This window comes from Panthera uncia, assembly GCF_023721935.1.
Source record: "Panthera uncia isolate 11264 chromosome A3 unlocalized genomic scaffold, Puncia_PCG_1.0 HiC_scaffold_11, whole genome shotgun sequence".
Taxonomy (NCBI): domain Eukaryota; kingdom Metazoa; phylum Chordata; class Mammalia; order Carnivora; family Felidae; genus Panthera; species Panthera uncia.
In genome coordinates, this window is record NW_026057578.1 from 33,029,976 (window position 1) to 33,056,790 (window position 26,815).

At 38.2% G+C, this 26,815-nt stretch overlaps 1 protein-coding gene across 1 annotated transcript in view; it reads right to left on the minus strand.

Annotated features, from left to right (window-relative positions):
• Nucleotides 1-4,587: 4,587 nt before the first annotated feature.
• Nucleotides 4,588-26,815, minus strand: part of HAO1 (hydroxyacid oxidase 1) — a 49,645-nt gene continuing 27,417 nt past the window's right edge. The window contains exons 4-8 of the mRNA XM_049651125.1: nt 21,707-21,882; nt 15,635-15,726; nt 9,450-9,608; nt 9,269-9,338; nt 4,588-7,410 (exon numbers count right to left, since the gene is read on the minus strand). Coding sequence (XP_049507082.1) covers nt 7,340-7,410; nt 9,269-9,338; nt 9,450-9,608; nt 15,635-15,726; nt 21,707-21,882 — 568 coding nt within the window. The 3' untranslated portion in view covers nt 4,588-7,339. The remainder of the gene's footprint in view (nt 7,411-9,268; nt 9,339-9,449; nt 9,609-15,634; nt 15,727-21,706; nt 21,883-26,815) is intronic.

The window sequence follows — 26,815 nt, forward strand, 5'->3', positions numbered from 1 at the left end:
AAGATTATTTTCTCAAGATATGCTCACTAGTGGCTGGGTTGAGCCATAAATTCAAGACTTTAAAGCAAAATTCTTAGGATCTTCCCAGAAACCACAACTGAAAGATTAATAAGAAAAACAAAACACAAAGCTGCTTCAGATCAAAAGAGTATTTTCCTTTAAAATAATTTAAAAACAATATTACATTTATTATTACAATTGATGCCCCTGCCATATAGGTAAGAGCTACTTTAACAGTTTATTATTTAATTGGGAAAGCTGCATTGAAAAGTCCTTATATCACTTGCCCAGGGTAACAAGGTAGCAAGTTTGGTCCTGAGTCTATTAGATAAAGTTTCTTTGATGCTTCAGGTTGTTCTGAATGTCTAGATGTATTCAATCCAGTATGGAACCAATAGGCCACATGTGAATACTTAAATTTAAATTAATCAAAATTAAAGAAAGTTGAAGCATTTAATATTGGGTATATTTCAAGTGCCCAATAGCCAGCCATATGTAGCTAATGGCTATTATGTTAGACAACACATATATAAAACTTTTTCATCCTCATTGAACATTCATGGAGTAGCCCTGGACTGGATAATAAGAATCTTTAAATAACTTTGTTTTAATGGAACAAATATCCAAAAATTTATAATAACCACTGATATTACTATTGTTATACCATTATTGGTCAAGCTAACATAAAAATAGAGGGCTGTGCTGTAAAAATATGTTAATAGTTGATATTGGTTGAGTTGGCTTTTTCACATTTAAATTAAAAATAAAACAGCATTCTAGGCATAGTTCTATTTTATTTTGTTTTGTTTTAAAGACAGAGAGAGAGAGAGAGAGAGAGAGAGAGAGAGAGAGAATGGGAGAGGAGCAAAGGGAGAGGAAGAGAGAGAATCCTAAACTGGCTCCACACTAAGCAGTGTGGAGCCTGATGCAAGGCTTGATTCCACAACCCTGAGATCATCACCTGAGCCAAAATGAAGAGTCAGATGCTCAACTGACTGAGGCACTCAGGTGTCCTGGCATAGTTCTCTTTTTAAACTGAGTCATGTGATATTTCACATTACCTCACCTGAAACTATTAAAATTCATAGATAAGGAAATAGTTTTTCAGACACCAGGCTCTGTTCTGTTCTGTTTTGTTTTGTTTTGGGAGGAGGACACAGTAAACAGCAAGGGGAAGAAAGCCAGCCCATGTCCATTTCTCCACATCAGATTCAATGCCAGGTGGCAATCCAAAATGTCTACAAAAAGCAAGTGTGATCCCAAAATATATTCATCTGTCATTCAAATGTAAAAGCATGCAGCAGAGTTTTAAGCACACACAAACTCAAGGTATATAGCTATTTTTGAAAATACAATTTCCAAAAAAAATGCAGGAAACCAAGAACACATGAATCAAAGTCAAGAACCAGGGAATGTGGAAGCTCTGAATATTGTAGTAAGTATTAAACCCATTTCAATGAAAATTGATACATTCAAAGAAAGTTAAAGGATGTTTTCCAGGCTCCTGAATACCCTCTCCACAGGGTTCATGCCAAAGGAGTTTCATTCACCCTGCAGCATGAGTCTGGCTGCCATTCATTCAATGCCTTTTCTTCCTGGGCACTACCAGCTGTGAAACTGGTAACCTATTGATAAATATGTTATTTTTTTTCCAGCTGCACCTGTACTCAATTCAACAATTTTGGAAATTATTATTACATAGGAAGATGTTTTCTATTTTGATGGTATAAGACTAATAATATATTAAGAAAATTGAGAGGCAAGGGAGAGAAAAAGAGGATAGTAGGTATAAGAGGATAATTTCTTCATTTTTTATAGCAACAAGTTGACTGATACTGTCTACAAATGAAACATGTGTGTGCCAGAACAAAAAATTACTCCAACCTGTTAAGTTTTTCATAATTTAAAAAATATGATGAACAGGCACTTTTATGCTGCATTTATTTTTTGAAAGAAGCATTTACCTTAATTTTAAGAATTCCTTTCAATTTCACTTTCTCTTCTACTAAATTCAGGTACAACTAGATTGAATATTTTACTTAAATGTAAAATGTATTGTGTTGTCCCATTCTATAGAAGCTGTTTCTATCTATCCAACTGCTATTCATTATATGGGTACAGCAATATCTGAAATAGTACTCACCTAACATAAGTAACAATTACCTCTACATGGTAAAATATATGATTCTTACTTCTACTCTGTTGAATTGTTTGAAATCCTTAAAGATTTTTCACCAAAAAAATGTTAATTTTCCAAAATAAATAATATAAAAACAAAATACATATCAGAATTTGTTACCTTATGTCTTCTGTTAATAATTATTATTAATAAGACTTGCAATGCCAATAATCCATGATCTGTTCTCACATAGTTCACCATGCTATGTCTTCATTTCACAGCTTTCATTCTGCTAGGTCACTCAGATCTTCAGGATCCTAATCCAGTGCTTTTGGGCAGGTTGGCCCTGACCATTTCGTGAGGTTAGTAATGAGTCTCTAGCATATAACCAGAAGCATATTACCATAAACAACTCGATCAATGAGAAGATCCCACTCTTAGAAACAGACTGAGGAGTTTGACTGTAATGGAAAACAAATCAGCTTTCAAGATGGATGATCTAACCAGAGAATAACAGCTGAGAAACCAAGTCAGAATCTCTGCCCCAGTGATGCTGAATCAAATGAACAAACAAAATCAAATTCACTGTTTGCTTGAATTCAGCCCTTGTTTTGACATTATTCAGGGAAACACAATTCTTGATTTGTAGAAGATCCTGGAAAATCTTCAGCTGAACCTATGCTCATTATCTAAAATGATATTCAGAAAAAAAATCAGTAGAGAAACAAAGATAAACTGGATAAAAATAAACATTTCTTATTCCCCCCAACCAACTATGGGCAACCACATTAGGGAAAAAAGAAGACAGCTATTGCTCAAGTTAGATTTGGATAAAGACAGGAAATTGCATCTTTTAAAATAGATAAGATTTCCCATCACATAAACATATAATAATAGCCTTCCATCATTTGGGTTAACATTTATATTACCTAAAATAAACTCTCATCATGATGTTGTTCTATTATTGGCATGTGACAGAGTGCGTGTTGAAGCAAATGTAAGTTCAGAAAGCATCCTCTATCTTTATGTTACAAGAAACCTTCAGATTTTCCTAAACAGACAAACTTTGTTTTGTTGCTATGCAACTGACATGTAATACAGTCCATCAGACAGTAAATAGATTATGAATTTTACAATGAAAAGTCTTTTCTCCCTGTTCGAGAACAAGCCACAACTTCCTTTCATGCTGTACTAATCCACCACAACCCTCTAAAGCTGTTTCACAAATGCTAATGTTTTGGCAAGATAAATAAATGAATGAATAACACAGCAATGACACAGAATGCACTTTGCAAACTGCACGCTAAGAAGCATCAATACCATTCAATTCATTCCTATAGGACCGTGAACCTGGGCTCCCCAAGCCTGGTGGAGCGAAGGAAGTTTATTTCACACCCACAATCTTCCAGGGAGCAGAATCTATGTAAGCTTAAACAAAAGAGATTCTGAGAAATTCTGCTGGCAGGCACCCATCAGCGTTACATGTCTCAGGCATGACTCTGTACAGGGGCATAAGAGGCATTTTAGCCATGAGGGAAACGTTTGTGAGGACAAGATGTTACAGGCGTTGAGAACCTGTGACTCGTGGGCCAGACATGGGCCGCAACCATGTTTAACATGACCTGCTCAATGTTCAAAATGTTAAATATTCACCAACATTTAAAATGTTTATGTAACAACATCGATGTCTAGCTCCTTTCTTGAAAAACCAGAAAATAATACTGTGCTTATATTCAGCTGGAATCGGCTTTCAGCAGAAAAACTGCAAATAACCCAACCAAGTAGCTCTAGGAGAATGGAGAGACAAATTGTGGTAGTTTCTACACTGGATGTACTACAGGGCAATAAATAGAACTAACAGCTGATATACTCAACAACACGAATGGATTCCACATACATGGTGCAAAAGAAACCAAAACAAAAAGCATACACTGTAAGGTTTCACTTATGCAAAGTTTAAGAACAGCCCACACTAATTTGTGGTGTTGGAAGTTAGCATAAGTCTACTTCTAGCAGAGCAGGTACTTTTGGGGATGATGGAAACATTCAGTATCTTGATCTGGGTGGTGGTGGTGGTAAGGGTGTATATGTAAAATACATTCACCTATGCACTTAGGTTTCAACCCTCTACACACCTCACTGGAAGTACTTTCTACCTCAATAAGGAATAAGATTCAACAAAAATAATCAATTGGCTAAGGAGAAGTTGCCCTTTATAGGTGGGGCGTGGTCCACAACCAACAACTGGCTCATTACATGATGTGCCTGGCAAATCTGATTTGATGCTTCCTTCTCAACTAGATGGGCGGTTCTCAAGGTGTGCTGCCCAGAAGAGCCGTATCAGCCTCACCTGGAAGCATGTTAGAAATGCAGATTTCCAGCCCCTCCCCACACCTGCTGCATCAGAATATATAGGCATGAGGCCTAGCACTCTGGTTTTTTTTTTTTAACGTTTATTTATTTTTGAGACAGAGAGAGACAGAGCATGAACAGGGGAGGAGCAGAGAGAGAGGGAGACACAGAATCTGAAACAGGTTCCAGGCTCTGAGCTGCCAGCACAGAGCCTGATGCGGGGCTCAAACTCACGGACCATGAGATCATGACCTGAGCCGAAGTCGGACGCTTAACCGACCAAGCCACCCAGGCACCCCCCCTAGCACTCTGTTTTAATCAGTCCTCTGGGTGACTGTGATACACTCTACAGTTTGAGAAATACTACTCTAGAGCACTATACACATTAAATTAGTGACATTCAAGGAAAGCAGGGTTGGTCTATATTCAACTATCCATTCCCTTTGACCCCTTCCCAACATATTTCAGAAAACTCAGAACAGAAATGTCATGTGGCTTCTTCAGAGAACTTCTATCAAGTTCATGAAACAAATTCTCAGCAGGAGACATGCAACCAACATGCTCCATTTCTGTCTCAGCCATCAGATAGCTTTAGTGTTAGTATTATTACACCTGGACTGGAGACACTCTCAAAGGAAAGTAAAAATGACTTTGTATCTTTCTGGTAATGGAAATAATATATACCATAAAGGCTTCAGTGATATTATACCTCTGTAGGAAAATTGAAAGTCTACATTCAAGTAGGTAGCATGGCTGAGGAGGTCATAAAAGTGTCCAGAAATTCAAAAATTAAGACCACGAATCCCCAGTCTCACATAAGTTGCATAAAATTTTCTTAGAATGCCATGTGTGGATCTCCATTTGCTGGGAAAGTTATCAACTTTTTATTTTCACCTCTCGGCCACATACTATGATGTAGTCAAAGTAGACATTCTTTGCCGACAGCAGAGGCATTTCAAAATCAGTTGTGGGAATCAAAGAGGTGCTTCTTATATGCCTATTAAGTAACATTAATCGTACAGGCATTAAACAGTTACATGATATGACAATGATATTCCTTCTCTGCATTTGGAGAAAATATTGAGGGGTAACTATTCCTTTCTATCAGATTAAACGATTTTTTATCAGACTAAGTCAATAATTTTAGAAAGAAAGAGCTATGACATTCCATCTTTCCAACTATGACATTCCATAGTATTTGGGAATGGCCCAGCATTTAAAGGGAGAAAAGAGGGAGGGAGAGAGAGAGAGATTCGAGAATAATAAAACAAAGTGATAAAACGTAACATAAAAATCGTATTTTTAGTTAGTGATTCTATCCATTGTTTCATTTACTATTTCACAGGGGTTGAACAACCAGGGAGATGGCAAAAAATTAAATTTCAAAGTTACTTTGGCTACCAAGTTTACCACTAATCTGCCAATGCCAGGTTTCAGGAACAAATTTAAAAGTCACATGACCAGGGCTTCTAGAGCGCAAGGCCAGTACAGCTACACAGTACCTCCACACTCAGAAGGGGGCCTCACACTGGGGTTTAATGCTCTGTGGTTGTTGGATTCAAATTCTTAATAATTTTACCTTTGAGTTTGTGTCTTATAAGTAAAAGTCATTGGGACAATGAAACGTGTTAAGGGCTTGGAGCCTAGAATCACACAATGTCCCATCTCCTGCCATCTGCCCACCTCCCCTAAATGAGTCCTTGGCAGCTGGCTCACACACCTGTCAGTGACAGTGCCACTGTCCACCTCTGGCTGAGTCCTGGGAACAGGCATCGGAGAGTCAGAACATATCACAGAGCAGTGTTCAGGCACCTGTGAGGGTCTACACTTGCTCTGTAAGTAACCTCGTACCCAAGGAAACAGGACATTAAATAGCAAATAAAGGATACCACGACAGGTTAAGAGAAAAACTGTGGAAGGAAAGAAAGGACATTTTCCTGCTTTTTGAGCAAGGGCATCACATTTTCATCTGGCATAATCCTCATAAATTATGCAACTGGCCCTGCTTACAACTCTAAGTGGAAAAGAAGCAAAAGAATAAAGAAGAGCTAGAAGGTATAAGAGAATTAGTGGGGGAACAGGGCAGTTACTAGGGTTCAGAGATTAAATGGTTGAATTTCATCTTGTTATGAATAGACCAGATACACTCTTTTCAAAAATGCTTTATTTTTTTCTGATTAAGAAGATATATAGATATAGATATAGATATAGATATAGATATAGATATAGATATATATGTCATAAAATATTCAGATACCTGCAGGCACTAAAGATGTGAACAGAAATCTACGTTCAAAGAAGTAGCATAAGTCAGGGTGTTAAAAAGTATCCAGAAAGTCACATATTCCCACCAGCTCGACCCAATTCTATCAAGGGCTACCTCCTCCGTGTTGGGAATCTAAATCTCCTGTTTCTCCTGGCATGGTCCAACCTTTTGAACCTGAGCTTACAACTTAAGAACCTGGCTTAAGGATATCTAAACACAATGCAAATTAATAAACAGTGAGATCATTATCTTTTTACCTCAGTGGTAGCTACCTCCAATTTTACCAAAGGATATCTTTTGTTTTTCAGCACTTTAGCCTGCCAGGGGATGACGTTGTCTAAGCACATTTTCAATGTTTTCTTTTTAACAGTTAATATATTTCCAGGATGCAAGTCCATTTCTTTCTAAAAGGTTCCTAGGACACCCATTGAAAAGTCAAAAGCAATGAGCTCAAAGGGATTGCTATTTTGTTGGAGAAGAACGACACCCTTTGTATTGAAGTGGGGATTGCAGACTGTGGTCACCCTCTGCACAGTGTCTCTTTGTCAAGTAATACATGCCGGAAAAAAAAAATAATACAGATGGGAAAATATTGTGCACTGTCAGATCTTGGAAACGGCCAAAGGATTTTTCCTCACCAATGTCTTGTCGATGACTTTCACGTTCTGGCACCCTGAGAAAATAATGCATACATTTAATATGACATGAATGCAATAATAATCAGGCAGGTAATCGTTTTCCCAAGGAATGTAAAACTTGACAAATGTAAGGTTTATGATTCAAGGTAGGCTTGCCAAATCTTATGTGGCACGAGACCATTTTTATTACCTAAACAGTCCTTAACACAAAATGACTGGCACATATTTTTATTAACACAAAGAGTATATTCTTTCTGCCACATTTAATAGAGAGTCAGTGGCTGAAAGCTCTCTTTTAGGATATGTCTGCAGCAAATTAAAATGCAGAGTGAGGATTCACAGAATGGCATGCTGCTCACTGAGGCTGTGTCCACACAGGCTCAGCACAGTAGGAGTAGACCATTGATCTCAGGAATTCTATCCATGAGGACAATCTGGGTGACATGGATCACAGAAAAGGAAACTCTCATTACCTTTGGAAGTTGATCATTGGACTCAATGTCATTCTTTGCATTTCAAGGTCCATTCTGAGTCAGATTCAAAACAGCCACTAGTAATAAGGTGATTTTTTTTTAATTTTTTTTACTTATTTCTTCAGCAAATATTATTTAAGTGCCAGGAGCTGCTCTAAACACTGGGGATGCTGAATTGAATACAACAAAGATCCCTGTCTCATTCTTCTTGTATTCTACAGAGCTAAAGATAATACATGATGCAAATAATTTAAAAAGTAAATGAAACGATAGATGGTTTATAGAAGGTGATAGGTGCTGTGGGAGAAGAATGAAATAGTAACAGGGAAAGAAAACTGGAAGCTGAGCAGGTGGGTGGAGGATGGACTGCCATTTTACATAGGGTGGTCAGGATGTTGAGAAAAGGTGATCTAAGTTATGACTTGAAGGACGTGAGGCAGTTAGCCATGTAGACAACCGGGAACAGCATCTGGAAAGATGGAATGGTCACTGCAAAGGCCTTAAGGCTGAAACATGTCTGACATAGGGAACAGCGGGAGGTAAATGTGGCCTGGGCAGAATAAGCAAAGGTGACAGCAGGAGATGAGGTCAGAGGGGTGACAGAGGTCAAGCTACATAAAGGTCTTGTAGACCATTGTAAGGACTTTGGCATTTACACTGAGTAAATAAACCAAGAGCCATTGGAGGGTCCTTAGCAGAACAGTGGCATGATCTGAATTAACGTGTAAAGAGATCATTCTGACTGCTGTGATCAGGGTGGGAGGGTGAGGTAGGCAAGGACAGACAGACAGACAGACCTGCAATATCAAGGGGACAGAGGGACTGATTAGAAAGAAACACAGAGAAACTCTTGTAATAGCAAGTGAGGTTAGGTTCTGACAACATTTTGCACATAGAGGTCCTGTGGATGTGAGGGTGTGAGGGAAATGAGGAGTCAAAAATAACTCAAGGTTTTTGAAACAATGGTATTAACATAAACTGAGATCGGAGAGTCTGCAGGTTGAGTAGTTTCAATAGGAAAAGTTTGTAGTTTCATTTGGGATGGGTAGAGTTTGAGATGCCACTTAGACATCCCAGTGAAGGTGTTGACTAGCCAGTTAGATTTTTTGTTCACGTGTTATGAGATAAGGAAGAGTATAGTGTAGGCTTCACCCTTCAGGTACTCACACTCGCCAACATATCCCTGGTGAGACTGTCAAAGGTAGAGGCTTAGCGACTGTTGCTGGCTGTGTACACTGAGCACTTCCTCTGTTCAGAGGATTCTGCACTAGAGATGTAAACATGGAACCAACTTCAAATTTAATTACAGCCCAAATGAGTCCATCTTCTTCCCCCTCAAGTTTACTTCTCTCCACCAAGGAGCCTGGCCTAAAGCCCATAAGAAGAAAAGAAAGTTGAAAAGGAGAATGGCCAGTCTTACCACTCAGAGCCATTGCCAATCGGAATTCTTCCTTTAGGATCTCAAGGATGTCTTGAACACCTTTCTCTCCCTAAGCAAGTAAAAAGATACAGATCTTTCAGGTAAGTCAGTCTGACTTAATTCATGCATTTATGTCACTGTAGTTCTGTTTTATATATTTATTTCTTCATCCTCCAATTACCTGGGACGCCAAGCCCCAAATGATTGGCCTCCCCACAAACACAGCCTTGGCTCCCAGGGCTAGAGCTTTCAGGACATCGGTGCCTTTCCGAACACCCCCATCCAGGAAGACTTCCACCTTCCCTTCCACAGCCTCCACGATTTCTGGCAAGGCATCAATCTGTAGGGAGAAGTGGTCAATAATGTGACGGTATGCATGTTAAATTGTTACCCAACTCAATCTCCACAGCCATTGACCATCTGACAGGATTTAGCGTTAAGGAAGCTAAGCAGGTTTGGAATCAACACTAAAATTTTTCCCTCCTGAAAGAGTAGGGTGCAAATGTTAGTAAGTAAAAACCAACTAAATTTTCAGTTGAGTGGCTTATTTTTATTTCAAAATTGAACTTTTTTCAAATTTTTTTCAAATTTAAAGACCATGATTTAATAAAATATAAGCATAATTTTAATACATGTAATGACCTTTTATAGCTATGCTTTATAAAATGTATAAAAACAAATGAAATACTAGCTCATGTAAATTATTCTGTATATTATTTACCTGTTGAAAAGCAATTGTTAAAATTAATACTTAATTGTCCATGGAAGCAGTGGTACATAAAAATGCAAGCAGGGCTACTAATGAAAAACCTAGTCTCTGATTTCCTCATCCAATATATTTTGCATCTACCCATCTATTAGGGAACTCTCCATGAAAATATTTTTCTTGCTTTATTTTTTGTTTGTTTGTTTGTTTATTAATTTATTTTATTATTATTTTTTAATGCTAATTTACTTTTGAGAGAGAAAGAGAGATAGAATGCAAGTGGGGGAGGGGCACAGAGAGAGGGAGACAGAATCCCAAGCAGGCTCCAGGCTCCGAGCTGTCAGCACAGAGCCCAACACGGGGCTCGAACTCATGAACCGTGAGATCATGACCTGAGCCGAAGTCGGACACTTAACCAACTGAGCCACCCAGTGCCCTTCTTTGCTTTAAAAGGACCAAGACCACATGCACCTTGAAGGTCCTCATCTGGATTGGCAATTGATGACGGACTTATATCAGCACCAAAGAACACAAGAGACTCATAGAGGTTGATCTGGTAGATGGCAATATTGTTCCTGATCCTTCACATCACTCTGAAACCACTCCATTTCCAAGGTAACTTTGCAGTGTTTCCTTCTAAAGGAAACAGAGTGCACTTGCCTGCTCCTTGACATTGGCCTTGGCCTTGCAACTTACTTTGGCCAATAACATGTGAGCAGAGGTGGCAGAGTGCCATTCCTGGACATAGACCTTAAACGACCTCATACATTTCAACTTTCTCTGGCACATGTGCCACTTGCCATGAGAGGAGAACCTCCTGGGCAATGCTTTCCCTTTCCTGGGGCCCCAGAATAGATATTCAGGAAATCAGGAAGCAAAGCTAGCCCAGCTAAGCCCAGCTGGACATGAAATTTGGAGCACAGCCACCTAACCAGTACCAAGTCCAGATCAACAGCCTGCCCCCGCCCCCTTCCAGTTGACACAAAGTTTCATGGGAATAAATGACTGCAGATTTAAGTCGCTGAGTCTGGAATCTGTTGTCTCATAGTATTATGTGGTAATAGCTAATGCAGTTGGCTAATAGCCAATACAGTTAGTAGCTAATAGCTGATACAGTTGTCTATTTTTATGTAAATCTTTGCACTTGAGAATGCAAACAATTCACAAGGTGACCTGTAGGCCAAAATCTGTAGAAATAACCCACATTCATTCCAAAATATTTAAGTATAAAATTAAGTCCAATCCACATCTAAAATGTATGCTGAAGAAGCTACCATATGTTCGAGTGCAGTTTTCCTAGACATAATTGTACTGAAATCACTCAAAGGCTTTCCCACTTTTCCCCTGAAATTTTAGAGGCTAAACTTAAATAGAGTTTTATGTAAAGGGCTGAAGACCAAACCCGGCTACACATTTGGAGGAAGTGAAGGCAACTTTTGGCATGCGGCCCCTACGTGTTTGGCAGGTAATGTGATTTTCCCCTTTTCCTTTTGGCTTTTCTGCCTTGCCAAACATGCTTTGGATCCATTTACATGTGCCCCTTTACCTATACATAGTCCTCCTTTTACAGTCAGGCAAGTTACATCAACATATAAATGCTACAATTTCCAAGAGATGATGCAAGCTATAATTAAGCGTATTTCCCCATTTGAAACCAAAACCAAAGAAAAATATTAGCTAGCTTGGGTTCAATACACATTTTCAAAGTCACGCAAATCAAGTCTGTTTATGTTATTTCCAATGCCCAACCTGGCCTAAAAGGAAACTAATAAGGATACTTAAAATGTGAATTCTGGGCTGTATAACAGAACCCAGATTGGTGTTTTGTGTGTCTGTGGACAAGGATGTTCTATCCACTGCTGAGTTTTTCTGTCTTCCCCCTTTTTTCTTTCAGTAGCTACAGTTCTGCTGGGTATATATTTCAGAGAATAATTCTGATCAGAGGAGATTAAATAAATAAATACAGTAGACAAATCCACTATTTTATGACTGTTATGTTTCCTTTTTTCAGCTTATTACACATCTCAGAGACCATTCATTTTGGCTTTTCTTTCCTTAGTGGTTCTTTAGACAACTAATTGTGGGCTCACCTCTGGTGGGGTTAATCTAAGGGAAAATGTGGTAAAATCCCAATATACTTGCTAACTCATCCATCCATTCACTGGCTTACTAAACACTTTATTGAGGACCTGCTTTATTCAAACCAGTATGCAGACGGTCTAAGGGAGCCAAAAAGAATCCCACAGGGTTGTGACTCGCAATGAAACTTTTTCCCATTCTTGCCGACGTCACACTTTTCCAGGATGTTCCCTGTCCCACAAAACTTCTACTCACAGGGAGCTCTCACCTTTCTATCTTCCCACAGCATCCATCAATATACTTCTGATGGCTGACGTTTGGGGCATGGAACCCTTTAAAGGTCTCAAACCAAAGCAATTGAACACAGACAAAGCATATAAAATCAGAGCTGATTTAGTTAAAAGCAAAAGAGCCAGAGTTCACATTACTGTCTGGAAATATTCCTCTGACCCTTTACCCACTCCACTCATCATACATCATACCAGGATGCCCTGGGTGGGGTTTCTACTAAGCGTGTTTAGGAAATCACTGGTTCCTATAGGCTTAACTATTTACTATCGCAAGAATGCCTGCAATTATTTTCCTCCCTAACTTCATTTCCTTGCAATGTGACATTTCTACTCCTCCCATCATGAGGAGGGGGGCAGTGGGCATGGGGATAGGAGAGTCTATTTTCCCATCCCTTGCGTCTGAACTACCCTTGTGACCTACTTTTATCGATGGAATGTAGAGAGAATAGAATGGAGAGAAGCTACAATGTGCCTATTCTAAGCTTCAGTCTGAAGAGGCCTTACATGTCTGCAATTACCCTCTAGGAAACCTGCCATCTTGTGAGAACCAACCTACCTAATGTGAGACAATGCAGAGCTGTCCCTACTGAGGCCACCCCACCCCAGCCTGTCCTAGTCAACCCAGCAGCTGACCACGTGCATATGAGTGAGCCCAGCCGAGACCAGAAAAACCTCCTAGCCAATCTCAGCCCAAATTTCCAACTCACAAAATTGTGACATGAAGGAACAGCTATTGAATTTTGGCCAGTAACTTTCCAAGTGGTTTGTTACACGGCAAAGGCTAACTGATACATCAGCGTATCTCAAAGGTAGAATTACATGGATCCCTTTTTAAAAAAAAATATATATCTTGGATCTCATAGAACGTGCTCAAGGACTCAATTTTGGAAACACTTGACTTAACAACCCAAATATTATTTTATGAAAATTTTTTGTAGACGAACATTTTCACAAAAAAAGAGTGTCATATATATATATATATATATATATATATATATATATATATATGTATGTATGCGGAGCCCAACTCAGGGATTGATCTCCCAGCTGTGAGATCAAGACCTGAGCTGAAATCAAGTGTTGGAGCAATCTTTTTTTTTCTTTCTTTTCTTTTTTCTTTTTTTTTTTTTTTTTTGAGTGAGCTCTACAGCCAATGTATGGCTTGAATTAATGACCGCAAGATCAAGAGTCACATTGTCTATCAACTGAGCCAGCCAGGTGCCCCTCTTCAAGAGTGATATTGGCCACATTATTACCTTGAGTGTAAGGACATTGGCCTAAACTTAATTTGTAACTATTTGCTCTTCATCTCAAAACCTACACACTGAGGGAAAAACATCTTCAGTGTAAGCTGAATCTAATCTCACATTTCTCTCACCACGATGGGCCTTAAATTTGCTCTAAAGTATGAGGCAAAAGTCAAGCAAGCATCTCCTCTCTTGCACACAGCATGTGAAGGGGAGTGTCATTGTTTTTTTTAAAAGTCTCAGAGACCACAGCTCAAAAAGCCCTTTTAGATAAGTTTCCATATCCCCTCAGCCAGAGGGAAATAAACCACACCATTTAGATATTTTCCCCTTAAAATCTAGTTAGATTTGATTTCAGTAGATTTAGATTTTATTTTTAGAAAACAAACTTAATTTGGCCTGCACACTAAGTCTATGTCTTCATACACAAGAGAGGCATAAATCTGCAAAAGAGCCTTGAGCTGTGACCAGGTTCTCCTCCCTGCCCAGAGGGGGTCTTCATTCTCCACCTCCCTTTCCCTGCAGGCAACATTTAAGAAGACTGGTCTCTATAAGTAAAGCTGAATTAGAAAGGACTGAAAACTTCCAGTTTTGTGATTTGATTCTTGACTCTGTGATCCTACAGTGTGCAAAGATGAGTTCATTCCTACCATTGATGCTTTAGGAAAAATGGAGTACAAACATGGACGACATCCAGTATTCCCCTGTCATCATTTAGTCTGTCCCAAGACCCACACAACTAGTCTATGGACTTATCTAAATCTCCCTGATAGTTCAGTGAAGAGTAATCCATTACTACTTAACTAAATTATTTCTCCTACTGTACTTCCAGTTGTTTGAGTAAATTCACTGGTCATCCTAATTAAAGCCATCCATATAATAACCATGACTGAGTGATTCTGATAACAGGGGTCAAATGCTTTTGGCCCTCTTGGGACTAACTGCTCTCCTTCACAGTTTTAACTCAGTCCCACAGCTTTCAAGCCAATTTGGTTTACTTTATTTATTTATTTATTTATTTATTTATTTATTTATTTGAGAAAGAGGGCACAAGTGAGTAAGGGGCAGAGAAAGAGGGAGAGAGAATCCCATGAGGGACAGAGAGAGATAGAGGGAGAGAGAGAAGTGGGGCTCACCCAAAGCGGGGCTCGTGTTCACCCAAACAGGGTTCGTGTTCATCTGAAGTGGGGTTCAAACTCAGGAATCCGTGAGATCATGACCTGAGCCGAAGTCAGATGCTTAACAACTGAACCACCCCAGGGTCCCTGGTTTACTTTATGTCTACATTCTGGATTCTGATTTGCCTGGCACAGTTTGTACAGTGTATTAAAAAAATCATAGATGCATACTGGAATCTCGTGGGTAGCTTTAAAAAATACTGGTGCCTATGCCCCCTGTCCCCAGATATTCTGATAAATTGATGTATTATGCAGCTTGTGCATCAGGAGTCTTTGAAGTTCCCCAGGTGATTCTAATATGCAGCCAAGGTCATGCACAGCTCAAGCAAAGTAGCCCATTTGCAGCTGACCTCTCACCTGGGCTGTAGAATTTCTATTCCTTTCCCCACCCACCCAACCTCTCTCTGTAGCTGTTCAACTCCCACAGTCACAGGAAATTTCAGTCTTTCCTTCCTCCTGACCTCTTATACCAATGATGTCAAACTCCACCCAAGTCTTTTATAATTACAATGAGTCTGTTAGCTCCTCTTAACTCTCAGGACATAACCATTTCTCTTATACTCTAATTTACGTTATACCTCTCAGTGTACCTATGAATACAAGGATAATCCCTGCCCACAAATGACTTATTTTTTAATGATGACTTTTAAAAGTTTACAAATAACTGTACTGGACTAATTAATGATCAAATTTAGGTAGTTATATGCCACTACATTTAAAATCAAAGATCTCATATATTCACACATATTTTACCTTGAGTATTCACACACACACAATACACAGGGTAGAGGTAAATACAGAGATACCCCAAACTGTGATAGAAATGAAACCTCCAAAGGGAAATCTCAGCATTTGCTGAAACTCACGGTGGCTGGTACCCCATCAAGTTGTCGAGCCCCATGATTCGACACCAAGATCCCATCCAAACCATGTTTAACTGCCTCCCTGGCATCATCACCTAGAAAGAGAAAGACAGCCATTGTATATGAAAAGGCAATTTAACAGAAGACATGGGTTTAGAAATTGAAAGGTCCCAGTCAAAGGGAGGCTGACCTCATACCTTGCTCAGAATCTTTAGCATAGGAATACACCAAGGGTTAGGTCTAGAATAGTAGTGATAGTTTCCTTGACCAAAGTGTTAGCATTGACAACAATTTAATGATGGCATAAAATTTTCAGTAGATATCAAATTGATATGCAGTTAAAATTTATTTAGTCTCACAAGGAAGTACTCCTACTAGCATTTTTATTATTATTAATGAGATAATACCATTTAGTGTTTAGCAGAATTACCCCTTTGCAATTTGCATAGCATAAAAGAATACATCAGTGGAAAGCACCTTAAGTGTAACAGAAAAGGGACAAATCTATTCCAAAAACATTGTTTAATACAAAGTTATGTCTTCAATAATTATCTTAAGTTGTATTGTTCTATAATTAAATGTATTTCACCCATTGAAGTATATGAAAATGTACAAAAATTAAAATTATATGCTGTCTCTAATCATGCTTCAAAATATATCAACTTCTGAAAATACAGTTTTAAAATAGATTAACATTCTCTCAAATTAATTCCCAGCACACTTTTTATATTTTATATTTCAAACTATTGTTTTCAGCATGCTCCCAATAAAAACACATTTGCTAACAGAATCAGGCAAATGACACTAATACTCAAATTTAACACTCAGAAATAGTTGGCCTAAGATTGTAGTGAAAAGCATATTTAGGAAATGTAACCAAATGGATACTAAACATTGTATACATTCATAAATCCAGCAATGGAGATCAAGGGCAGACCTGACCAAGAATAATGAAAAAAGATTCATAAGAGAATCTGTAATTCTGACCTTTTTTAAACTGTATGCTAAACCATCATTTTCGAACCTGTGTTTTATTGAGTGCTAGGTTTTAAGTATATCCATTTAAATAAATGATGCTAGTATTATCTCTCTTCTAAAACTATATGTACATGAAAATGTTAAACTCATGGTTCATGGACTGAATGTTTGAATCCCTCCAAAGTCTGTATGTTGAAACCTTAACCTCCAATGTGATAGTATCTAGAGATGGTGCTTTTGGAAAGTGATTAAAGTTAGATGAGTTCATGAGAGTGGGGCTTTCATGAGGGTATTGGTGCCCTTATAAGAAAAGATCAGAGAACTTACTTGCCCACCCAATCTCCACTCATAACAATGAACACGTCATGTGAGCACACAGTGGAACTTTACTGTTAACTAGGGGCTACTGGACTGTGAGCTCCTTAAGTGTCAGAGCCGAGAACAGCATCATGTCATATTGTCAATGTTTTCCACCCATAGGTTGTCCCAGCCGTTCATTCATTTCTTTAGAAAGGATGGAGCTACCATGTGAAGTGGCCCATTGTTGCACAAGCGATGAGGGAGGACAGGATGGCTGGCTTCTGTAAGAGCTTCACAAGCAGAACTCTCATGAATCTCCTGGCTTTCTTCTCCACTTCTCATCTTCCATCTCTGTCACACTTGCAGACTAGACCCTGGGTGCCTCTCAGACAATCATTACAGAATCTCCTGTCTCCTCCAGGGCTTCCTCTGGGCCTATCATGAGGGGGAGTTTTCTTTGCATTTCCTCCTATAAACACGTTCCCTTACATTTTGTGTCTCTCATAAATCTCTTGAAGTTTCTCTGTTGTGTGTGTCCCTTATCTTTCATTCCTCTGTTGTCATAAGACTTATGCAGTTTTGTATGTCTCTACTTTATTTTCAGTGGCTTAATGGGTTTGATGAGAGGGTACATATCTACTCAGTCCATTATTTGGAATCAGAAACCCAATATATTATCATTTAAACTCTGTTTGGGTAAATGGTTCTTTAAAAATATGGCCTTAATACAATGTAAAGTGTATGTGGGATTGGGGAGGTTTGCTTTGGTTATCTAATTGTGTGCATGATACCAAACATCAAAAGTAAAAAAAAAAAAAAAAATCAAAATACATGTAGTTACAACCTATGTTCTCAGAAACTGAATATTATCAGTAAACCGATCCTATACAATATGAAAAAAAAATGATTAACTGCTTAGGGTTAGTAGTTAGACCATCTGAATTTGAATTTGGATCTGCTACTTGCCTGCTACATAAGTGGCAAGCTTCTTAACCTCTCTGTGCATCAGGGTTCCTAAGTCATAAAATAGGGATAGTAATTCACATAAGATTGGCTTGTGAATTAAAGTAGTTGAATGAGTGTTTAGAAAGTGCCTGACACATGTTGAGGACTCAAATATTAACTGTTACTATTAATTTCATCTGATGGTGCAGGAAGTATAAACTCAGATGAGTAAGTGGAGGAAAATTCGTTTGCTGGATGCCTTTGGCAAGTCTGAGTTTTGTTTATAACAATAAATTTTCATCCTGGTCAGGATTATGATTATAAAGAGCCTTTCATTTGAAGTAAGCACTGCTTAAGTAACAGTTTGTTATCTCTTATCATTTCAAGTGGTTTTCCAGGTTCTTCTAGGCAGTGCTGGGAATGTAGGGGGAAATGATAGAATGGTTTACTCAGAAGATAAGATCCTGAGTATCTGGAGAAGCAAAGTAAGAATAATTTATGACCAGATATGAACCCCTTTCATTAACTGCTTATGAAGCCTTGTCCAAAGTTTCACATTTTATTTTAATCCAGAGAGAAAAACAATGTTGCCTTAATAGGAGGGTGAAAATGTTCTGGCTTTGCAAAAAGTTCATGAATTTTTGGTATTTTCATTAATCCTTAACGTTTACTGCTATGGCATTCCACATATGTTAATTTGCCAGTTAATACATTAATTGATTGACAAATGCAATAGTCAATGGGGAATAGCACTGTTTGCTATCTTCTTGATATATTATTTTTATATTTAATTAAGTACTCAAGATTTACCCTCAAGCCCATGGAGTTTTTGACTCAGGACTCTGCTATCTCATAGGAATTTAGTAACTAAATCCTAGTTGCATGGCAGCAGTTTTGAGCACAATCTAGAAACTCTGAATAGCTTTGAGAGTGTTGCAAAAAAAAATGTGTATAGGAAAAGAGCTAGTTACAGTTTTGAGAAACAAAAAAGCCACTATGGAAATATCACAGAAAAGTTTAATTTTTTTTTTATTTTAAAACAACTCTGAAAAGCATTATGCCTTTGCTCATAAAGCCATTTGTTTATTAGCATGAGTTTTGGTGAAGACCAAATCCTGTCTCAAATACATGTTTAGAGTTTGTATTGAAGTTTTCCAAGGGCAGAGTTTAACCACAGCAAGAGATTACATCTTGCACTTCAATTTGCGTTCATTAAGATGCAATTCTTAAAATGGTGGTAAGGGGGGAATTTTCACTGAGATCTTTCCACCATATGTGAATTCATGCTCCCGCAAACATCATCGATACCTTTTTCATCAAAAGAAAACGAAAGAGGATGGGTGATGCTCAGTCTATCCATGTGACTTCTGGAAGAAGATCCGTGAAACAGAATTGGATTTCCCAGAACTGCCCCCCTCACCCGCCCCCATCAAGATTGAGCTTTTGCACTACTTGATGCAGTTGTTGTCATGGAGACAATTCTTGTTTGTTAAATAAATGAAACAAATAGTCACAGAGAAACTAGACAATGTAAACTGTACATTTGTAAATAAGCTATTTCCTTTCAAATGCCAAATGCTCCATCTCTCTCTTGCTTTTTGAGGTCTCTCTAATTATATAGACTCATAGTTTTCACTGAGGATTTTAGTCAATAAACATTTGGGCTATCTACTATGTGTAAAACATTATGAAATATGTGGAAACAAATTATATGATTCACATGGATGAGAATAAAAGAGAAGTGACGGTGAGGGTAGTGGTCCTAGGTAAGATGACCACAGAAGGAAGTTCTAGAAGCCAGAGTATTTTTCAACATAACACATGATAGTAAAGTCTAATTAAATAGACATACATCATATCCTAGAGGACAGAGTTGGAGAAAATGATATATATTGGGAATCCTAAATTGAAAAGCTTGTTTAAAATGTAAATAACCTCATTCTTATATATGTTCTCTATTAGACAAATATGGGACTATACTAAGACTTCATTCTTCTTTGTGTTTTAAGCCCTTTGCCCTGAGCCACACTTGTGATGAGAATGAATTAAATACTTGGAACTACATTAATTTTCTAATTCAATTCCACCTTCTCAGTTTCCTGAGGTCAGCCACAATCATCTCTTGCCCAGGCAACAAGTTTCTTAAGTGTCTCCCTCACCACAATTTTGCCACCTCCATCCATCAGGTCCATGATACAATGCTGGATTTTTCTAAGATACTAATCTGATGAGGTTGCTTCCCTGATTAAGAATCTCAGTGGTTCTCAAATATGTTTTATAAATTGTTACTCAGAACTGCTTTATTTTGCTATTCTTTCAGTCTGAGTCTTTTGATATTGTGGCAAAACTCAAACATTATCTGTCATTCTAAAATGAAACTCCCTAACCTGCTTTTATAAGTGTCCATGCCCTATTTGAAACCCCACCCTAATACCGCATAGATTTCTATCTCAGCACTTGTAACATCTTATTGCCCCCAAATTCTTGTTTTTATGTCTGTCTCCTACAAGAATGGGCTCTCCTCTTGGCCAAAGACCTCAAATTACTATCATTTTTAACTTCAGCACACAATAATCATGATGCATATTTACAAAATGAATGCCTTCGTGAGTAACTGAATAGATGCATGAATGAATGGGGCAGAACCTTTGGGTTAATATTCTATAGTATCTACAGTTGAATGTAGGTATAGGAAGTAGTGCTAACAACTATCATGGATGACAACATGTATGCCAGTTAAGTAAGTGAAACTGTTGTTTAAAGATGTCTATAACACTAGGAACTATTCTTTGAAGTGGAATCCACAGAAATTTTGAACTAGTACAATGATCAACAGGAAAGAATGTAACAATATTTTTGAAAAGCACAAATGAAGATAGGTCTGGATTCAAATGTATTTCCACTATTTTAAAGCTTTGCTGGACCCATTCTTTTACTTTTATTAACTTTATTTCTGCACACTTAAGATTATATAGATAAAGCCAAGGGCAAGTCTACAGCTTTATAAATAGGGGCCATGTGACTCACATATTCAAGTAAATATGATGAAAATGTTTTGATTAGAAGTTGTTGAAAAAAAAAAAAAAGAAGTTGTTGTTGACCCTGAGATAAGTTAATAGAATATCTCATCTCAGAGCCACTTACTTAAACATTCACATTTAAATAATAAGGTCTTGGCAGTTTTCTATATAATTAACTAAAAAAAATGTTTTCAAAGGCAGGAAAACATTTCTGTGGGAGAATACATTTATACTTATACTCCAAATTATCCAAGTCATTGGTACTTCCCTGTGGGATTTGAATACATGTGGATACTGGAGAAGCAGTCAGTTTTCTTAATAATCATGGCTTGATATTTGAGGATTTTAATGTTGTAGTCAACCATTCTTCATGTGGGATTCACCACACTCAAAAATCAGTCCTAGTCATTGGTACTTGCAAGGAACAGGAGAAAAATAGAAAAGGCTCTTAAAACAGGTCTGGCTGTCATAATATCATCTTTGGGTTTCTTCTTGGTCTAGAAGCAGCTTGTTGTAGCTTTTAGCCAAAACAATGAACTCAAGACATTTTGCCTAGACCTTGTCAAGCTCCATGATTTAGTGATGGCTCCAAGATAAGGCAACGGAAACCCAACACTTTAAAAAAGGTTAACTTCTTACTTCATGAGAGACAAGGTCTTCAGTGTATTACCTAAGAATGAGGAAATATTTACTCACAAACAACAATATGGAGAATTGAGAGATGGAATGTCTCCTTAGATTTCCACATTAATTTTTCCTGGTTATTTTCTCTTAAAAATATCATGATCATATCTACAAAGAATCATGAGAACAGTATGAGAAAAACACAAACCTCTCAAAATGCCTTTTGCAACGATTGGCAGTGATGTCAGCCCCCTCAGCCATTTAATATCCTCCCAGCTGATGGATGGGTCTATTGCTTTAGTTACGTATGTAGCAAGTCCACTGTTGTCTCCAAAATTTTCCTTTGGAGAAAATGCTAAATCATTGGTTTCAAAATTTTTCATTCTGAAATAAAGATACATAAAATGAGAATTTCCCAGAGTTAGAGATAATTTTACAAAGACTCATTCAATGAAAAATGAAATGTCAGCCTTTCAAATCAATTAGATGTTCTTCAACCATCTATAGGTTGCTTGCATGCATATTTCCCATGTTTTGAGGTAAGATTCCAGACTAAGTGTGACAAACATTATAGACTCTTTCTCCTGCCCTCCTATTATGTTGTTGGTGGTGATGGTGGACACAGGGAGTGGTGGGAAGTGTTTCCCAGCATGTGGGTTCTCAGCTCTTGCCTTTTCCTCCTCCATTTAGTTGTTTCCTCTGAGGCTGTCTGCCTACTGACTCAAACTTACCAATCTTTCAGACAATCCTGACAGGGCATGAGCTTTCCAATTACCAAGATCTTCATTTCTTTGCCTGTGGTACGACCACTAATTTATGTGCCAATTTGATTGGGCTAAAGGATACCTAGATAGCTGGTAAAATGTTATTTCTGGGTGTGTCTGTGTGGATGTTTCTGGGTGAAATTAGTACTTAAATCAGTAGACTGAGCAAAGATGATAACTCTCATCTCATCGATGTGGGTGGGCATCATCCAATCTGTTCAGGTCCTGAATACAACAAAAAAAGTGGAAGAAGGACAAATGTGTTCTCTGTGCTTGAGCTGGAACATCCATCATCTCCTACCCTTGGACGTTGAAACATCTGGTTGTCAAGCCTTCAGATTTGGACCAGAACTTACACTATCATCCCCTGATTCTTGGGCCTTTAGATTCACATTGGGACTTACACCTTTGGCTCCCCTGGTTCTCAGGTCTTCTGGTTTGGACTGGAAGTATACCAGTCTATGAGCCTCCAGCTCATAGACAGCAGATTGTGGGACTTTTCAGACTCCATAATAATGTGAGTGGATCCCTCATAATGTGTGTGTGTGTGTGTGTGTGTGTGTGTGTGTGTGTCCGTCCTACTGATTCTGCTTCTCTGGAGAATCTAATACATGTGACTTTCTTCTGCTCCTGAAGCCCTAGTAACCACACACACAGGAGATCTGAAGTGTCAGGAATGTTGGCATATAAATACCCCAGCTCCTTCACCCCTAAGCAGGCTAAACCTGAGATAGGTTCTACATATCCCAGAATTTCCAATCAGGATTGAGCTTCAGTTGCCTGCAGTTGGAGTTGTCTTGGTAACAGGCCCTTTGTTCATTGCCTCCTTTCCCTGACACCACTTCCCCACTCAGTATTCACTTCATCTTCCAAAGAAACTATTTGCATTTAAATCACTGGCTCACAGTCTCCCCCTAGGGGAACCCAAATTGACACACAACCTCACTGAGTTGCTGCTTCTCCCTGTGTCTAATTTTATTGAACCAATTTAGACCAGGATTTCTCTGACATACTTGTAAGACTCTGCTACTGGCTCATTCTATACCTGAAGTCTTTTCTCTTGGCTTAATATCCTGATATCCTCACTACAGTTTGGCAGTTCCCTAAACCAGGGACAAAGTTTTTTCTGCCTGTACCTTTGATCACTAACTGGGTAGATGACCATCTGGATATACAATGGCATCACCCCCTGTGACTTAGCTGCCTACAGACCCAAATCCAATTGTAAACTTCATCTCTCCGAAAGGGTATCTTTGAATGATGACAGTGACCTGGATTCACCTTGCTTTTCTGCACATTATAAATTACCTTGCTAGTCAATCTCCAATTTGGATAAAATACAGCTGTATATTATTCTCTGGCTTAGTCATAACACTTTCTTTCTTTCTACTAGTTCTGCCATTGAACATATAAAGGATTTTGAAGCAATGACTCTAACAATTTTTATATAAACCTAAAAGTACATAGGCACACTATTTTTAATTTTTTCAAAAGAATCATAAGACTTCTTTTAATACAAACTAGGCTTAATGTTTTTAGTATACTTTCAGCTAAAATAGCTCCTTGTGTGGCTCGAGTGGCATACATTCTCATAAGGACATGAACATTCATATCCCACCTAACTCTATTCAAGCCATTGGCAACATTTTCTCAATAAGGATTGAACAGCTTGTCCTATAGACCATTGACTCAGTTGACCATTAAGGATCATAGAAAATTCCAACTTCATGAGAGTCTTACTGGTACCCATCTATTTGTTGAGATTTGGTTTGGATTTTAGCTGAAATACCTAGCTAGGCATTTCTTTTTATCAAACCATTTAGGGTTGTACATTTTATCACAGCCTTTGGTATTCTGTGCTCATCTTCATTTGAATTAAGCTAAGCTTTTGGTCTATAAACATACCCTTATTATGAAGACCTATTCCAGAATATTACCTAGAAATGGTATTAAGTGATATTAAATTCCGAACTTTTAAATAATATTGTTAATAAGAAAAAGGTTAGGTCTGTCTGTTCCACAGCAAGACCAGGGGGGAAAAGAAGAAAAACATCTGTATGTATATATACTCTGCATAGCACCCCACCCCCATCCCAAACAAGCTACAGTGTTTCAGCAGAGGCGGGGTGGAAGGGTGAAATGGATAGGAAAAAACAGAAACATGGATAAAATTATATAAATAACTGTTGTTATTCTTGGATGGTGAAATGCAGATCAACACTTGAATGAATGTTGCCTTACAGAAAATTCAGTGCACAATGAAGCCTTGTTGTTACTCTAAAACGTTGTTCAAAGCCAGAAGCCAAGAAAAAGTTTTCAGATATCTTGACAGAGACCCACGATGGAGTGTTTTACCAGTGCTTCTGAAGGAAACCTCCGTGAATACTATTTTTATTTGAATTATGACATATACACAAGAAACACTTAAAGTGGCTGCTGATAACCAAAGTGTTCCATTTCTCAAGGAAGGAGAGGAGCAACGTCAAAGTAATAACACAATTACTTGGGACTTAATTCTCCAAATCCCACCCTGTTTAATGACCCAAAAGCAAAGGAAAGAACTGGCTTTGTAAGAAACTCATTGTGCCTTGAATGCCTGAGAATATTATTTACTGTAAGTACTGATGGTGTGACATGAAAGACAAAGCTTTGTGTCTCCATGGTGGGAAACAAAATATAAAACAATAACGAGTAGAGCCCATGATATCTACACAATATGAAAAGGAGAGAGATTCATAATACATATAGAAATTTGTACATGGGCCACTAACTTTTAATGCTGGTTAGGAAAACATTTATATCAAGAACATAACCCTGCTAATTTCTTCCTCATTGTTCTGGGCACTTAGAAGAAATGTTCAGGGCATGGTTTTTAAGTTTGAGCTCAAATTCTTGTTCAATGTCTTAGTAGTCATGTTTCATTGGGTAAATCTCATGTAATCTAGTACATTTTCATTGATGGATTCAACATTACTTACTGAGCACCTGCTATATGTTTTAGATGTTTAGGAGATACCAGTAAGTAAGACAATCAAAAATACCTGGCCACGTAGGGTTGACATTCTAGCAAGGGGAGACAGAAAACAAACAACAAACATAATCGATAAGTAATTTACGGAGTATGTTAGAACATAAGTGCTATGTAAAATTAAAAAAAAAAAAGTAAAGCAGAATAAGAGGGATGTGAGCTGGTAGAGGTTTAACTGAAAGTTTAGATATCATAATCAGACTTGGCCTTGCTGAGAAGGTACCTGGTAGAGGAAATCAGCAGAGCATTGTTATTGTATTTGTTTCCTGTTGCCGCTATAGCAAATGACTGCAAACCTTTAAAATGACACAGATGAGGATTTTAAAATAACACAGACTTATTATACTACATTTATGGAGGTCAGAAGTCCAAAATGTATCTCACTGGACTAAACTCAAGGTGTTGATAAGGCTGTTTTCCTTCCAGAGGCCCTAGAGAAAAATCTTTTCCTTTCCTTTTCCAGCTTGTAGACACCTACATGCCCTGACTTCTGATGATACCCTTCCAATTTCTGCTTCTATCATCATATCTCCTCTGACTTTTGACACTCCTGCTTCCCTAAGGACACTTTTAATTACATTAAGCCTACTGGAATAATCTAGGATAATCTTCCCATCTCAAGGTCCTTAACTTAATCACAAGTGCAAAATCCATTTTGCCATGTAACTTAACATATTCACAGGTTCCAGGGATTAGGACATGAATGTCTTTGGGAGGTTATTATTTTGTTTAACACAGTTACATTTTGAATATTTTCCTAACCAAAGAATTTAGAGGCTGTTGGCCCTGTATCAAGTTCTCCTTTGCAAATCTTTCTCTCCCCTCAACCCCACCCAGGATTCCCAAACTGACTGTATCTCAATTCTGATTTCTACTGTTTGTTTTTATTTGGGTTTTCCACTAGAAAGACATGTAGATCCATCCTTGATGTCAAAGTATAAAAGAAGTGAGGAAGTTAGTTGTGCATGGATTTGAGGAAAGACATATAAGGTGGAGAGAGGAGTCATTTCTGAGGCTGTAAGGCACCAACCAGCAAGCCTGGCATGTTGAAAGAACAGTAGGCAAGCCCATACAGCTGGGAAGAGTGAATGGAGGTGAGGGTGCCAGGTGATAAGGGAAAAGAGATAACGGGGTCCTGCTCCTGGGAAGCCCTGCAGGCCACTTTTATCATGACAGACCTGGGAAGATAATGGCAATCTGATCTTCTTCCCTGTGATGTGTTCTGGCTGGTGTGATTAATAAGTCCTTTTAGGGCTATCGGGCTATAATCAAATCACCAAAAGAATAGGTGTCATGATTTACCTTGATCTTAGTCAATGGCTGGAAATTTCTTTTTTTTTCTTTCAACTGCCTTGGTGCTGCACTAAAGAGCCAAATCTTTACTCAGGGTAAATGAACCATCTCCAGGGGGTAGAGAGAGGAGAAGGCCCCTGCCTCAAAGCCTGAGCAATCAATCTAGTGAACTGGCCCCATTCTTTGTTTCTTCCAAGAGCAGATGAGACTTCCCCTTATTCTCCCTCAGTTT